This window comes from Dioscorea cayenensis, chromosome 8, assembly GCF_009730915.1.
Source record: "Dioscorea cayenensis subsp. rotundata cultivar TDr96_F1 chromosome 8, TDr96_F1_v2_PseudoChromosome.rev07_lg8_w22 25.fasta, whole genome shotgun sequence".
Lineage (NCBI taxonomy): Eukaryota > Viridiplantae > Streptophyta > Magnoliopsida > Dioscoreales > Dioscoreaceae > Dioscorea > Dioscorea cayenensis.
Window position 1 is genome coordinate 1,173,889 of NC_052478.1, and position 16,095 is coordinate 1,189,983.

General features: G+C 37.2%; 3 protein-coding genes across 8 annotated transcripts; 1 reads left to right on the top strand and 2 right to left on the bottom strand.

The window, feature by feature from the left end:
• Nucleotides 1-625: 625 nt before the first annotated feature.
• On the top strand, nt 626-14,004 carry LOC120266909. 6 transcript variants are annotated; one of them, XR_005538309.1, is made up of 3 exons: nt 13,149-13,228; nt 13,415-13,709; nt 13,918-13,999. XR_005538309.1 is itself a non-coding variant. In XM_039274563.1 (2 exons), the coding sequence occupies exon 1, from the start codon at nt 669-671 to the stop codon at nt 1,266-1,268; it is 600 nt and encodes a 199-aa protein (XP_039130497.1). In that variant the 5' UTR covers nt 626-668; the 3' UTR covers nt 13,918-14,004. The 6 variants fall into 6 exon arrangements, 3 of the variants coding, with proteins under 3 accessions (XP_039130497.1, XP_039130499.1, XP_039130498.1); XR_005538310.1 differs by lacking the exon at nt 13,149-13,228 and adding an exon at nt 13,253-13,284; XR_005538308.1 differs by lacking the exons at nt 13,149-13,228; nt 13,415-13,709; nt 13,918-13,999 and adding exons at nt 626-1,344; nt 13,826-13,897.
• Nucleotides 2,398-5,765, bottom strand: LOC120266802 (ankyrin repeat-containing protein At5g02620-like). Its single transcript, XM_039274461.1, has 4 exons — nt 5,186-5,765; nt 4,577-5,103; nt 3,937-4,424; nt 2,398-2,512 (listed from the first exon to the last, which is right to left on the bottom strand). The coding sequence occupies exons 1-4, from the start codon at nt 5,763-5,765 to the stop codon at nt 2,398-2,400; spliced, it is 1,710 nt and encodes a 569-aa protein (XP_039130395.1).
• Nucleotides 14,005-14,182: 178 nt separating the features above from the next.
• LOC120266908 (ankyrin-2-like) lies at nt 14,183-16,095 on the bottom strand. Its single transcript, XM_039274562.1, has 4 exons — nt 16,026-16,095; nt 15,295-15,889; nt 14,686-15,212; nt 14,183-14,607 (listed from the first exon to the last, which is right to left on the bottom strand). The coding sequence occupies exons 2-4, from the start codon at nt 15,875-15,877 to the stop codon at nt 14,311-14,313; spliced, it is 1,407 nt and encodes a 468-aa protein (XP_039130496.1). The 5' UTR covers nt 15,878-15,889; nt 16,026-16,095; the 3' UTR covers nt 14,183-14,310.

A 16,095-nucleotide genomic window follows, 5' to 3' on the forward strand; every position in this document is an offset into this window, starting at 1 on the left:
TCAACTTTTGTCGCTTGAGTTTTTGAGATTGAATCAAACTTAAACTTATTTAGTGGTAAGTGCTGTAACACTCCAATACCTGAGGATACATCCAATATACAACATTGGATTTTCAATTTGACTAAACATGAGTTATTGGCATTTTATGTTTTTGTGGTGCTTGATGATGCAAGTGAATTGGATTTATTCCAAAATGGCCTGGTCTTGCCTGTCCTTTTCAGGATAGCTTTGACAAATTAATTGGATTTATTAATTCAAGAAAAATGTTAATAATATTATCAGAAGAATCCTATCCATTTTCTTTATATAAAAAATTAGTAAAATCTAATTAAATTATTATTTGTATTTTAATTAGCTGAACTAAATTTTATCGACTCTGATTTTATTTTATTAATTAATCTTTAAATACTCAGCCTAACAACCACCGACTGCTACTACCCGCGCTATACAACGAATCTCGGTTGGTGGGGGATCCAAAACAGCAAACACAGTTATTGACCAATCAAAAAAGGAAACGTGCCAATTCACCAAGAAGCATAACGTAATTCGCAAGAAACGAAGGGTTTGAAATGTAAACTGGAAATTATCGAGTATTTTTAACTATTTACCCCTTTAAAAAGTTTAAAATCGCAACCTTATCCTCTGTTGCGGCACCTTGAGCTACTCCAATGGCGTCCACGGTGCATGCCTTCCCATCTCCGGCGCTTCTCCATCTATCTCGCAAGAAGGGTCGGTTCCTCACTGTACTCTCCTGCTCTTCAAGCTCAACCCCAGAACCCAGCGACATGCCGGACATTCCCCCACTCCCCACTCCCATCTCTACCACCGGAACCGACCTGGAGAGGCGCCGGCCCTCCACCATCTTCCGAGACCCACTCCGTCCTCCGGCGAAGCTCCCGGATCCTCCCAACTTTCAGATCGGATGGAAGCGCACGAAAGAGATCAAGACGGAGAAGCCAAAGGGTTGGGTGATTGCGGACTTTTTAGAGAAGCTGGAGATGTTAATGGGGAGGGATTTTGGTTCAAAGGAGTTATTGGCTAAGGTCGGTTACATCGCCGCCGAGAGGGCGAGGGAGGAGGCCGAGATTCTGAAAGCCGGCGGTGAGGTTGAGGACCGGATGGTCACTGAGCTTCATAGGGTTTTGAGGTTGATGGAGATGGACCTGGAGATGGTGAAGGCTGCTGTGAAAGAGGAAACGCTCGCCGAGCGTCTTGAACAAGCCAAAGCTCGCTGCCGCCAGGCCATTCTCGTCGCCCTCTCTTTCTAAGTAACTATTTTATTGTATATCAAGTTTTCATCTTTTTTAGGTTTAGATGCTAATTAAGTGAATTGTGAATTGCTTTCTTACTTGAATACACATATATACTGGGATAATTATACTCTGCCACAAATGTTTTTAAGTTACAACGCAATGTCCAGAAGTCGTTTTTTTTAAATCAAACAAAATATATAAGTTCAGTTTAAAGAAACTATTAAATTCATTTTTAAATCAACTCGTTTTTTTAAACCAAACAAAATATGAGTTCAATTTAAAGGAACTATTAAATTCATCTTTAAATTAAAACTTTTAAAATTCTGCAGTTTATCCAATAAAATGTTGCATCTAGGTATTCAAAATTATAATATACAACATAACTGATAACAACAATATGAAATCAAACATAATATGAAATCAGTTTAAAGAAAACCATTACATACTTCTTTAAACAAAGCTAGAGGAAAATGGGAAGGCTACCTCCTTCGGGCATTAAGAATGGTAAGATATTAAGCCTTTTAGTCTATACAAATATATATACACAAAATACACTCATTCATTGCCTACATTAAACAAGCAGTAGAAATTTTCTTCATAAAGCAAGCAAACCCTTTATGTGTTGAAAGAGGAAAACACCACTAAATACAATCGCTTGGTACTACAAATCCCTAATCGAAGAAGTAGAAAGCTTTTATGATAAAATCTGGAAACAATGGTAAAAAAGTAATAGATACGCCACAAAAATAAGGTCTTTTAGTAATTAACAACAATTTATTTCATGTAAAAAGCAGTGAGATAGGTATCTTCGCTCGAGGTTCAGTGGGATTTATAGAGAGGGTGTTGTTTGTAACGATGCTGGAGACAAGAGTACACAAAGTAGTGAAGCTTGATGGATGGGAGGAGATGACGATGCCAAAAGGCAAGCTCACCGGAAAGGAGGACATTGACTTGAGGGGTGAAAAGGGGGGTGCTCGGAATAGAAAGGTTTTGGGGAACCTGAAATTGCTAGTCGAGATTAGGACGGGTGAAGAAGACTCTTGGCTGAGCTAACACTATCCTCATATACCCATATATATATATATATATATAATTTTGCCCATGCTATAAACTGTACTTTTTAAGAAATGAAATGGCTTGGCATTTATGCATAGGCTAACAGAGTTTTTCCAGCCAAAGTTAACAGCTTTACAGGGCATAATGGCATATAAACAGTCATCACAAAAGAGGAAGATGGTGAAGAAACTGGTTCTAGATATCTGATTCTCAAATTGATGGGCACTTGATCTTGTTATAATGGAACAAGAATGAAGAAGACATCCAAGGCTGGTCTTAGCAAAAATAGAGCCTAGGCTAAATCATTATTTTATTTTAATTATTTTTACTAAATAATAAATTACATAATAAAAATAAAAATATGAATTACTATTAATAATTATGATAAATAAAAATTACCCAGAAAAAAATTTGGATATATCCATTTAGTCCTTTGTTTAATTACCAGCATAAAAAAAATAAAGAGAAAAGCAATTAAAGTTGATTTTTCTTGTCTTTTGACATGCAAAATTATCAATTAAAATTTGATATTACAGTTGAAATACCAAATTATTTTCAATAGAAATTATGCCCAGTCCATTTAATTTTTCTTGTAAAATAGTTGACCGTAAAAATAATTTTATTAACTTTAATTTTGAAAACTTCTTTCTGCTGAAGAAACATGGTATAGTTAATAATATTCTATAAGCAATCCAAGCATTTGGAAATGAGTTTGATTTTTATATAAAAGGACCGATCCTTTGACGCTAGTACAATTGGTATCAATGGACACTTTTAATTTATCAAACAAAATGAAGTAAGGACCTAAGTTTAAGAACATCTATATATAATGGTGATTGTGTCTCTTTATGAAAAACTTTTTTCAAAACTTCTAACTCAAAAAATAAATCCAAGCCATCAATATCAAAATATGTCTTGTTTTAAAAACCTTCAAGATTGAAGCAAACATACTTTCAATTGATTAGCATCTAAAATCTTCAACTTTTGTAAATCATGTAGAAAAATAACATCTCCATATATTTTGAATTGTCAAATTTACTCTCAAAAAGAAATTGCTTGGTAAAATAATTAATTCTAAAATCATCTTCAGACAAATGTGTTACCTCATTAGAATCAATTAAATAAGATAAATTTTATAGTTTAAAAAAACTTAAATTTCAAGATCTATATTGTAACGTTAGAACCAAGTGGTTCATGTCTACATCTAGGTTTTAGTACTGTTTATATTCATAAAAAATGGTGTTTTGTCACTATTATTAAAAAGTGGCCCTAAGTCCCAATATTAACTTCATTCATCTATTTATTATAATGCATCAAAATTTATTACATCTTGATATCATCATAGATCAATTAAGATAAATTTTATAATTTTAAATTTTAAATTTCAAAAATAACTATGTGAATAGATATTAGATAATAATAAATAAAAATTTTAAATATAATTAAAAAAAAATTGTGGGCCTTATTAAAACAATAAATTTATTGAATATTAATCATAAATTAAATTTTATAATTTAAAAACAGTTAAAATTATATGCGATAAGATAATAATAATTTTAAATATAATTTTAAATATACATATATATTTTAAAAAAAAATCTCAGGGCTAGTGCGCCCAGGTCTCCACCTTGGTCGTTTATCCCAAATGCCGGGCCTGAAGACAACAGTGCCTTGCAGAGCCCAGACAAGTAACGGTGCAATGCAGCAGCACATCAGGATTACAACAATAGCTAACCATTTGCATCCTTCAGACATTGTCACAAAGACTGCGGCTGCTAATGCTACAAGCATTCCTAGAAAGGCAACGACAAGTAGGCGGTGGCCGAATACTATTTGCGTCAACTTGAACTGAACTGGTTTATTCCATGTCCGCATGTAACTGAAGATGACGACAACAGAGCTGCACATGGCAATGGTGGTTGACATGATGAACATCTTGAATGATGCGTGACCTCCGAGCAAAGGTTTGCCAGTGTTTTGATCGTAGCCTCCTGGCATTGTGAAGATTGCTGCAAACGTAACACTGGCTATCAGTGTCGCAACCAGTATGTATGTTGTTATTGTGGATTTTAACCGCTCGTCCAATGGATTTGTTTTCCATAGAAATGATCCAGACTTAAAGATTTCAGGGAACTTTTCTTTTACTGAATCTCTTTGTTTCACGGGCCTTGAGTTCCTTCCAAATGTACACCTAATGTGCCACAAATATTTTAGATTGTCAAATTTAAGAGAAATTGAGTGCAAAGCATAGCATGAGAACAATGCACCTGGCATGTGTCCATGTTGTCAGGGTTTTCTACAAGCATTCGTGCGGTGTGGCCATAATTGTTCACAAGGTTTGGGTTCACTCTCTTGTCTGCCAATAGACGCATAGTGGGTAGTAGCAGGGACTGCTTCGCAGCGAGATGAAGTGGAGTGTTGCCATCAGCATCCTGTTTGTTGATGATGTCCTCAGACCGAATGCAGTTCAACAAGCATTTGAGTGATCCAACCATCCTGCTGTTAACAGCAATGTGGAGAGCATTCCTGCCTTTATCATCAACCTGCTCTGAAGCATCAGGGCATTGTTTTAGTATCTCTTTGATTGCTGCATTGGAGCCAGAAGCTGCGGCTACAAGCAGAGGAGGTTTCCCTTCTTTGTTCTTGATATAAGCAAGAGTGAGATTTTTCCTCAGTAATAGGTCCACTATATGGCTGTAATTGTTCTGTGCTGCAGAGTGAACAGCAGTATTTCCACACGCATCACATTGGGTGATGAGATCAGCATTTTTCTGCAACAACTTTTCGACAATCTCTGCGGTTAATAAAAGACTGGAAGATAAATCAAGATGTATGCATTCAGGCCGGCATATTTTTTATTAATCAATGAAACTTACTAATATGACCACCAAACGCAGCCAGGTGCAGAGGTGTTCCTGTGTCCAAAGCTTCCGTAGGGACAACAAGGTCGAACTTCAAGAACGCATCTACAATCTCCAAAAACCCTTCATAAGCTGCGATATGCAATGGTGATTCATTCTCCTTGTTAAGGCTATGCCTGAGTTCTGGATCAGCTTCCAATAACTCCTTTACTATCTTAATGTTTTTACTGCTGACCGCATCATGCAAGACAGTGTTGTCTTTGTTGTTGATCTGGTGTAATGGTTTCTCTCCCAATTCAATATCAGCTGGGTAATTCTTTGTAAAGTTTATGAGCAAGGATGCGACATCTGTGTGTGTGGTTCTCACGGCAATGTGGAGTGGGGTGTCACCATCTTTGTTTCGCATTGAAAGAAGGGTGTTGTCCCTGCTTATGATCTCGTCAGCTACCTCTTTATGGCCTTGTTTTGCAGCAATATGCAGTGCAGTGTTTTCATTGGGAGTCCTGGATAGCAAGAGCTTTGGTTCTTTGTCGGCGAGTGATTTCAATCTCTGGACATTCCCTTGAGTCACAGCTTGATACAAATTTTGATCCATGCCAAACTCGTCCTGCTTTCCGGTTATCAAAGGAACAACAGAGAATTATGCAGATACTACATCAAACTTAAAAAGGATAAACCATATTCATTTGAAAACCCAAACAGAACTATTACATCAAACTCAAACATTATCTAACAGGGCCAATCACTTTCTTTTTTTCTTTTCTGGGGACAAAGTTGATATGTTAAAATAGAGAAAACTCAGAAGAGTAGCAGTATAGAGTAGAAGCAAACATAGCCAGTAAAACATAGATGTCCACTAGGGGCGGATTTAGTAGGGCCAGGAGCTCCGACATATTATGATTAGGATTTAGGTTTATCCACTTTTATAAAATAAAATAAAAAAAAAATTATGATTGCTAATCAGCAAGGGTGGTATCATGCGTGGCTCTCAATTGTTTTAATTTTTTTTTTTTTAACATTTTCCATCAATTATAATCAATCTCAAGTGTATAGAAGTAAAAAAAGGTGTGGTTTTAATTTTATTTTAAATTTATTTATTGATTTATTTTTATTATTTTAATTAATTGATATTTTTTATTTCTAATAATATTCATGAGAGATAAGTGCTACTCCAATTAGATATTTTTATTTTATTTTATCTAATATTATTGTTTTTATTATTTTTATTGTTTGTATTTTTATTTTATTTTTTTGACAAAATTGACAAGTGACAAAGCAAAAGACAAACGAGTAAGGAGGTGCATCAATTATGGTGGTTTGACTGACCTATAAAGATAAACCCCTTCATCATTTAACCCTAGAGGGGAGAACGAGAGATATTCCTTACACAGAACTCCCACAGGGAATCCACAGAAATTAAATTGTAATATGAGATGCTCAAACTCAAAACTTCTCAATCACAACCACGGATAGTTACTAGTAAGCTAGCCCATATTTCTTATTGTTTATTAATTAATAGTATGTCAGGGCACTTGGGCTCCATTCTTTCTTCTTTTTTTTTTAATTATGTTATTTATTATTTAATAAAAATAATTTAAAAAAAAGTTGTTAAAATTTCATCTAGGTTTCATTTTTACTAAGACAGGGACTGTAATAGTTATTATACAATGAGAGGAAATTATAAATAAAAAAAAATCATGCAAGAAAGGGAGATGATGATTAATTACCTGAAGAAGAGCTGATCAATTTAGGATCTTGGGTGATGAGGAAAATAGGAAATGCTGTGAGCTAGCTGAAGTGCCACTATTAGCTTATGGGACTTGCCACCTCAGCGGATGTTTATATTGTCATTGTTGGATCCTTTCCTTTGAGGACATGCAATTCATTGATGCTTTCCCTCAGGACAGAGATAGGTAGGACGAGACTTGCGCATCCTACCTAAACATGTGTCATTAGAGGCATTCTTTAGTGAACCCTTTTCCATTGTAAACTAGCACTTTTTTCTCTTTGATCACAAAGAAAGCAATGTGATTATGGGCCACATAACACATCAGCACATCACCGTTGCAACAAAAAGAAATAACTTCCAAATTTACCTTCCAAATTTACCTTTAAATATGTTGATTTTAAAATATAAGGCCACTAAATTCAAGATGAACTCAACGAACTGTCTTTGGAGACTGGGATTAGAGCATGTGCCGATCTGACTGGAAGTTGGTATTCACTGTTCTAAACCAAGATCTTTCTGATACGAATTAGCTTAGTCTACTGCAGAGGGGTTTCATGAGCTTGTGGTATAGTGGTGGACTGAGTTATCTCCTGTTGGTTGTGGAGCTTTTATTTTGGCCAAAAAAGTGGCAAGGCTTAGGGGGCAGCTGTGGCGGTGGGCTAAGTTCACTTTTGGCTCTATTAAACTTAGGAAGCTGGCTTTGTTGTAAGATATGGAAATTTTAGACATTGCGAAGGAGACAAGAACCCTTTCCCACCTGAAATCTAGACAACAGGAAACTCTCCTAGAGAACTTAGAGGAGATTCATAAATAAGAAGAGTTATACTGGAAGTAAAGATCTAGACTTCAATGGCTAAAGGAAGGGGATGAATACACCAGTTTTTTTTTAGGCGGTAGCTAATGGGAGCAAAAATAGAAATTTCATTCTGAATATTAGGCATGAAGGAGATACTTTTGCGAATCCTTGCTATATTGGCAAAGTTTTCACTGCGCGTTATCAACAACAATTTGGACATAAGCGGATTTCTAGATTCTAAGTTGACTTCCAGAAGCTCTTGGCAAACAAGATACATGTTGATCTGTCTCTTTTGGAAAGATTGTTCTTGTTGGAAGAAATCAAGGGAGCAATTTTTGATTTAGGAAGAGATAAAGCCTTGGGTCTTAATGGCTTCCCACTACACTTCTTTAAGCAATTTTGGGATACAATTAAGTCTGACCTTTTGCAACTTTGTGAGGATTTTTATTTTGGAAGAGCCAACCTGGGAAGGATTAACTAAGCTAGTATTATTCTCATTCTTAAGGTTGAGACACCTGAGATGTCGAAGGATTACCACCCCATCAGCCTGATTAATTCTTCTTTGAAAATTTTATCAAAGATTTTAGCAACCCGACTGAGCAAGGTCATGAATTCTCCGGTTGATAACGATTAATTTGCGTTCTTGAAAGGAAGATGCATATTGGATAATATTGCCATTGCTAAAGAATTGATCTTCAGTCTTCATAAGTGTAGGCTTCCAGGGCACATAATGAAAGTTGACTTCAATAAGGCCTTTGATCTAGTTGATTGGGACTTCCTTTTCGAACTCCTGATTGCTAGAGGTTTTAGGGAAAGATGGATGAAATGGATTAAGAGCAATTTGTTCTCCTCCAAGGCTTCGATTCTTGTTAATGGATCTCCAAATGCCTACATTCATTATCAACGGGGGTTGAGACAAGCAGATCCTTTATAGCCTTTATTGTTTGTTCTAGTTACGGATGTGCTGAGCTCGATGTTCACCCATGCTCTTAGATCCAAAATATTAATTGGTGTGCCCCTTGGGGAGTTTGGAAGTAGGTACAATCTTCACTACGCTAATGATCTTCTGCTTTTGACTACGGGAGGATTGGAAGACCTCAAGATTGTAAAGATTCTTTCCTCCTAAAAAATGCAACACTTTTTCTTAGGTAGTGCCTTACTCTTGTGAATTTTGTCCTATATGCCCTTCCAACATATTAGATGTCCATTGTTAGACTGCCTTGCTGGGTCATCAAGGAAATTGACCATATCAAGAGAAACTTCTTGTGGTCAGATCTGGATATCGATCACCATGGTTGTCGGTTGGTCTGCTGGAAGAACCTTTGTCATCCTTGCGACCAAGGGGGATGGGGAAATTCTTGACCTTTTCCACTTCAACCAAGCATTACTAGGGAAGTGGTGGTGGAAGTTTGTGACAGATCCTACTTGATGTTGGGCAAAGGTTGTTCAATTCAATTATGGTTTGTCTCGGTGGAATATGTTCCCTAGACAGATGGGTCTTTCTTTGGAAAGGAGTGTCTAGCTATCTTCCAGCTCTCAGAGGATTCATCCTGCATGCAATCAACAAGGGAGATGAGACTCTTTTTTGGAAAGACCGCTGATTAAATGGTACGACGCCCATGTATTTGTGGCCAGAGGAATTCAAAGATAATCCGCATCCTAATGGCACGATTCAAGACCTTGTCATTCTCTTAGATGAGGTCCCTTTCACGGTGAATGGGGATCTTTTGCTTTACAGAGACCGCCTGCGGTCGTCCGACGGGGTGCATGAAGATAAGAAATGGTGGATGCTTACTAGAAATGGTGCTTTTATGGTAAAACCTTTTTATAATTTCCTTAATGATGAAGGTTTGAGATGCCCTGCTACGAAGTTCTTTTGGCGTAAGATGTGTAAAAAAAAATCAATCTTTTCAATTGGCTTGTGTGGAAGAATAAAATTAACGTTGAGCTAATTAACGTACCAGAAAACTAGGAAAAAAAAATAGTGGACACAAAACTCAAATTAGAAACAAAAGCCTGCATCTGTAGTAGAGACCTAACGAGGCGTACAAGTCCATGCCTATGTGAAATAGCGAGAGTCTAGGATTTGATATGGCATATCTTGCTATCATGCATGTTTGTAAACTCATTAAGAGCTCTTAGAACGCGCCCCTTCTTAGATTCTGACATTAATTCGGTTAAACAGAATCTTGATGGGTGCAATGTGTGTTGTAGTCTCCATGCATATAATGATGCGCTACTCCTTGTTGATGATATCTATCAAGTTTTGGAAGTCCACCAATATATTGTTGTTGCACTTACAAATTGCATTGTTATCTCATGCATTTAGCTAAATAATCATGCATTTTTCCTAGTTTTCATGGCAATATCCTCTCTCTCTTTTTGTACAAACTACTCTCTCTAGTTGTTTTGATTGTAGAAAGCAGGAATTGGTTGAGAAACCCTGGAGACTGGGAAGAAACACAACTCAGATATGTAGAGCGCTCAAAACGGGTCTGGCGAGGCGGGCCGGCCCATGCCCGCTAAAACCCGCCATTTGGCGGGCGGGTGGGTCAAAAATGCCAACCCAACCCGACCCGTTTTGGGTTGTGGGTTGGGCGGGCCGGCCCGCCAAAAAATCAAAATAATTAATTTATTTTATTTTTATAAATGTTGTAATATATGAAACATTGAAACATTCATTATAAATTCATAAAAAAACTAAATTAAAAATTAAAACATGCATTAATTAACAAAATGAAAACATCCATTATAATATTCAAAACCTAACAAAATCAACAATAATTACAAAATCTCTAAATAAAAACACTATTATAAATTTACAATCAATAAAATTTAAAAAAAAAATAACAACAAACCACAAGATAAAACATCTATTACAATTAGAACATTCATCCATTACAATCAACAAAAATTTAGCAAAATTAACAAAGCACAAAATAAAAACATCCATTACAATCATAATATTCACCAAAATCAACAAATCATTAAAATGTTTTGTTATCTCCACATTTCTTTTAAAACATAATTAAATGCATATTAAACTTCATTAAAATTATTTATTTATTTTTTAATTTAAATCCTTAACAATATTTCAATATCAATATATATATATATATATATTATATATAAATTAGAGGGCGGGCGCTGGGTCGACCCGCCCTCAACCCAGCTGGCCGCGCCCAACCCCAGCGGCCCAGCGGGTTGGCTCATTTAGGCCCGCCTCTAGGCGAGCCTATAAAAAGTCCAACCCGATCCGCCCATTTTTATTGGGCGGGGGTGGCCGCAGGCAAAGCCCGAATCGATGACTCTACCTGTATGTGGTCTGCGAGAAGTACTTGTGGTTTATAAAGTGACTGGGGCCCAGCTTTAATCTTTGTCTATAAAAAGGACCAAAAAAGGGGCTTTAGGGTAAGAAGAAAGGCAGGACGAAAAAGGCTGGCGGATGGAAAAGAAGAAAAGGAAGCTCTGAAGACTTTGAGAAGGTTGGAGAAGGATAGGAGAACTGGAGATTGAAGATCAGACCCTTGTAGACGTCATAGGGAGGCTTCTCAGCCTCGTTGTGATGTTTCCTGCAGAACTTCTATCCTTTCTATCTTTTCTTTGTAACTGAGATGATGTGTGTGTAAAACCTTTCTTAGGTTTGGGATTAGCCCAAGGTGTTGAGTGTATGATGTGTTGATACTTTTTGTATGTATCTTTTATATTTAATTGTAGATTACTTGAGTTGATTTCTGATTTAAGTACACAACTTGTAATTGTGAAAGCATTACTTGCCTATCTTAGAGATCTAGGTTAACTGAAAGGGTAACCTAGGCCTTGGAACCTCATAAATCACCCTGAACTTACTGAAAGGTAATTCTTGAGGGTTTATTACTTAATCACTGTGCTTATTAAAGTTTTGCAAAGGTTTATCTACCACGAAAGTAGGAGATGGCCCAATCAAGACCTAACTTGTTATCTCTTGAAAGAAAGTGACAAGTAGCTTAGGATTAATGCCCTTCAAGAGATCTACCCAAATCTAGTCTAGATCCAACACATCATTCATGTTACACCTTGTGGTGAGTTCCCAAACCTAAGTCTATTTTAACCTGAATCATAATCCACAGCGTTGCATTCCTGTGACCTCGATTGTGTTTTATTTCCTGTTGCTCGTTGTTCTTTTATTCCACCCTTTTTAATTGTCTAGATAACCCATCATTGCAATAGGTTGGTAATCACACTTGGTCCTTGTGAGATCGATACTTTATTACTACTTGGCAAAACCGTGCGCTTGCGGTTGTGCAACAATTGTTGACCTTGATGTTCTTCTCTTAGCATATCTCCAGTGCTATAAGTCGACTAGTTGCTTCTGCATGCAAACTAGAGTTGTAGGTATTAGCATTTAATTTCAACCTACCAAAATAATAAGATTCCCATTAGCAAGCAATACAAACTGAAACTCACTAAGTTCATTCAATTTTGCGAATAAGGCAAATCAGAGTGACATTTAAAGAATTAGGAGAACGATGGGTATTCTCCCTGATGTAACTATGCTGCTCCTTTGAGTGATCCAGAGCTGATCTAATTGCATTACCCGCTATTTTCTAAAAGCCAGGCCAATCAAGGTCACATTGTAAATGCACCAAGCTCCTCATAAGGGGCCGTTTGGTATGGAGGAAAGTAACAACTTTCCTTGGAAGCTTAAGGTTGTGAAATGTTTTCATATGTTTGGTTGAAAAAGAAACTATATAAAGTAATAGTCAACTCGCAATTACTTTTCTTTTGATCAGGGAAAAAGATTCACAGGGGAGGGGTGTGAAAAGGATTACATAGTGGTTGGAAAAATATAAGACATGTAAAATTTCAATGTTACCCTTTGTAAAATAGAAATTCTTTTCTTTTGTACTGTCTTCCTTTTAAGAACTCTAGCCTTAGCGAAGAACTCCTCCACCGCTTCTTCTTTCTCAAAACCCTAGGACAAGACAATATCTACTAGTTAATTCTATAATTTTTTGTATTTTTTTTTAAGAATTCATACGAAAGCGTGTCTAGTGGATCATCAAGTTCGTGTAATTGATTAATGTGAAAATTAAAACATGTACTTAAGGTATAGTTTTATTTTATTTCATTATTATTAAAGAGTAAAATTGAAAATAATTATAATTTTGTATGAAAAGCTTATTCATAACAAATAAAGGAATTTATTTCGCATCCATTTCAATTACAATATTCGAGGTGTATACCAAGCACTGTATTGTTACTGTACAAAAAATGTAAATACATAGAAAAATTTTACAAGGATACACTTTATAGAGAAAACGTTTCTGTGCAAGGTACCAAATGGGTCCTAAAGCCCAAGCACAAGTTGCAATGGCCTCTCTCAATGAGCTGTCCGATCTATGCTATGAGAGTGGCAATGCTGAAATAACCACTCCCTGTCGGTGATCTGTTGGGTTATGTTAATTGAGATACCTACGAAAATTTTCTATTATGCTTCAACAAGACAGCAACTTTTGAACTCCTCCAGAGAACATGATCTGCAGTCTTCAAGGTTAGATCACAAAAAACACAAGGGCTAGGAGGCCCAAGCTTTAAGTTTTACATTTGGTAACTTTGATATTTGTGTTTTTTTTAACCCATATTAATTGTTGTAGTTGGATGTTGTACTTTGTCTTGACTTTGCTTTCTGATTGATTATGGTTTATTCATTTAAAAAAAATAAAAAAAATTGTTGTAGCTGGCACAGCACTGATCGAGTTCCAACATGCACAAATGAAAGAGAAGATGACAAGTTCTCTGTCTGGGTTTATTCCAAAAGTATATTTCCCATCTCTACCACCCGTACCAGGCTGGAGAGACTCTGGTCCTCCACCATCTTCCGAGAACGATTCTAAAAGCTGGCGGTGAGGTTGAGGACCGGATGGTCACTGAGTCTCATAGGGTTTTGAGGTTGATGGAGATGGACTTGGAGATTCTGAAGGCTGCTGTGGCAGAGGAGACGCTGGCCCACCGTCTTGACCAGGGCTCCAAAGGTAGCTGCCGCCAGGCCGTTCCTCGCCCTCTCCTAATAAGTAACTTTTTCAATGTATATCAAGTCTTCGTCTTTTTTTAGTTTCAGATGCTAAGTCATAAAATTGTGAATTGCTTTGTTACTTGAATATATATACATATTATATATAATTTTGTCCATGCCGTAAACTCTACTTTTTAGAGATGAAATGGTTTGACATTTATTTATAGGCAAACAGAGATGTTCCAGTCCAAAGTTAACAGCTTTACAGGGTATGATTGTATATAAACTGTCAAACAAAATAGGGAGAAGCTGAAGAAAATGGTTCTAGATATCTCAAATTGAGGAGTGCTTGATCTTGTTATGTTGGAACGGGAATGAACAAGACATCTTTGCCGAGTATAGCCAATACGGTGAATGGCGCACTGCAGCAGATCAGGATTACAACAATAGCTAACCATTTGGATTCTTCAGATATTGTCACATAAACCGCGGTTGTTAATGCGACAAGCATTGCTAGGCAGGCGACGACGGTAAGCCTGTGTCCCCATGTTAGTTGCCTGAGCTTGAACTGAACTGGGTCTTTCCAAGCCCAAATGAAACAGAAGACGACAACAAGAGAGCTACACATGGCAATGGTGTTTGAGATGATGAACACCTTGAATGACGCATGATCTCCGAGCAATGGTTTGCCAGTTGTTTGGTTGTAGCCTCCTGGCATTGTGAAGGTTGCTGCAAATGTAACAGTGGCTATCAGTGCAGCAACCAATGTGTATGTTGTTGCACTGGATTTGAAACTGCTTGTCAGAAGGATTTGTTTTCCATCGAAATGATCTGGACTGCATCTGCATAGTTTCAGGGAACTTTTCTTTGTTGAATCTCTTTGTTTCACGGTCCTTGAGTTTCTTCCAAATGTACACCTAAATGTGCCACAAAATATTTTAGATTGTCAAATTTAAGAGAAATTGAGTGCAAAGCATAGCATGCGAACAATGCACCTCATAGGCATCCATGTTCTCAAGGTTTTCTACAAGCATTCGTGCGGTGCGGCCCTCATTGTTCTTAAGGTATGGGTTCACTCTCTTGTCATTCAATAGTAACAGAGTGGATTGTATCCGGGATTGCTTCGCAGCAAGATGAAGTGGAGTGTTGCCATCGTCATCCTGTTTGTTGATGATGTCCTCAGACTCAATGGAGTTCAACAAGCATTTGAGTGATCCAACCGTCCTGCTATAAACAGCAATGTGGAGAGCATTCCTTCCTCTATCATCAACCAGCTCTGAAGCATCAGGGCAATGTTTTAAAATTTCTTTGATTGCTGCATTGGAGCCATAAGCTGTGGCTACAAGCAGGGGAGGTTTTATTTCTTCATTCTTGCTATAAGCAAGAGTGAGATTTTTCCTCAGTAATAGGCCCACTATATTGACATAATTCTTCTGCGCTGCAAAGTGAAGAGCAGTATTTCCATGCACATCACACTGGCCGATGAGGTCAGCATTTCTCTCCAGTAACTTCTCCACAATCTCTGCAGTTAATCAAATTCAGGAAGAGGGATCAAGATGTATGCATTCAGGCTGACATATTTTTAATTAATCAGTGGAACTTACTGATATGGCCACCAAGCACAGCCTGGTGCAAAGGTGTTCCTGTATCCAATTTTTCTGCAGGGACTTCACAGCCGAACTTCAACAAGAACTCATCTACAATCTCTGAAAGCCCTTTAAGAGCTGCGATATGCAATGGTGATTCATTCTTCTTGTTAAGGGTATGCCTGAGTTCTGGATCAGCTTCCAATAACTCCTTTACTATCTGAATGCTGTTACTGCTGACCGCATCATGCAAGACAGTGTTGCCTTTGTTGTTGATCTGGCGGAATGGTTTCTCTCCCAATTCAATACCAGCTGGGTAATTTTTTGTAAAGTTTATGAGCAAGGATGCAACATCTGTGTGTGTGGTTCTCACGGCAATGTGGAGTGGGGTGTCATCATCTTTATTTTGCATTGAAAGAAGGGTGTTGTCCCTGCTTATGATCTCGTCAGCTACCTCTTTATGGCCTAGTTTTGCAGCAATATGAAGTGCCATGTTTTCATGGGGAGTCCTGGATAGCAAGAGTTTTGGTTCTTTTTCGGCGAGTGATTTCAATCTCTGGACATTCCCTTGAGTCACAGCTTGATACAAATTTTGATCCATGCCAAACTCGTCCTGTTTTCCAGTTATCAAAGGAACAACAGATAATTATGCAGATACTACATCAAACTCAAAACATTATCAAACAGTTATTATACAATGAAAGGAAATAAGAAAAATGATGCAAGAAAAGCTGGTGATGATTGATTACCTGAAGAAGAGTTGATCACTTTGGGTGATGAGAAAAAATAGGAAATGCTGTGAGATGAAGGAAGTTCAAC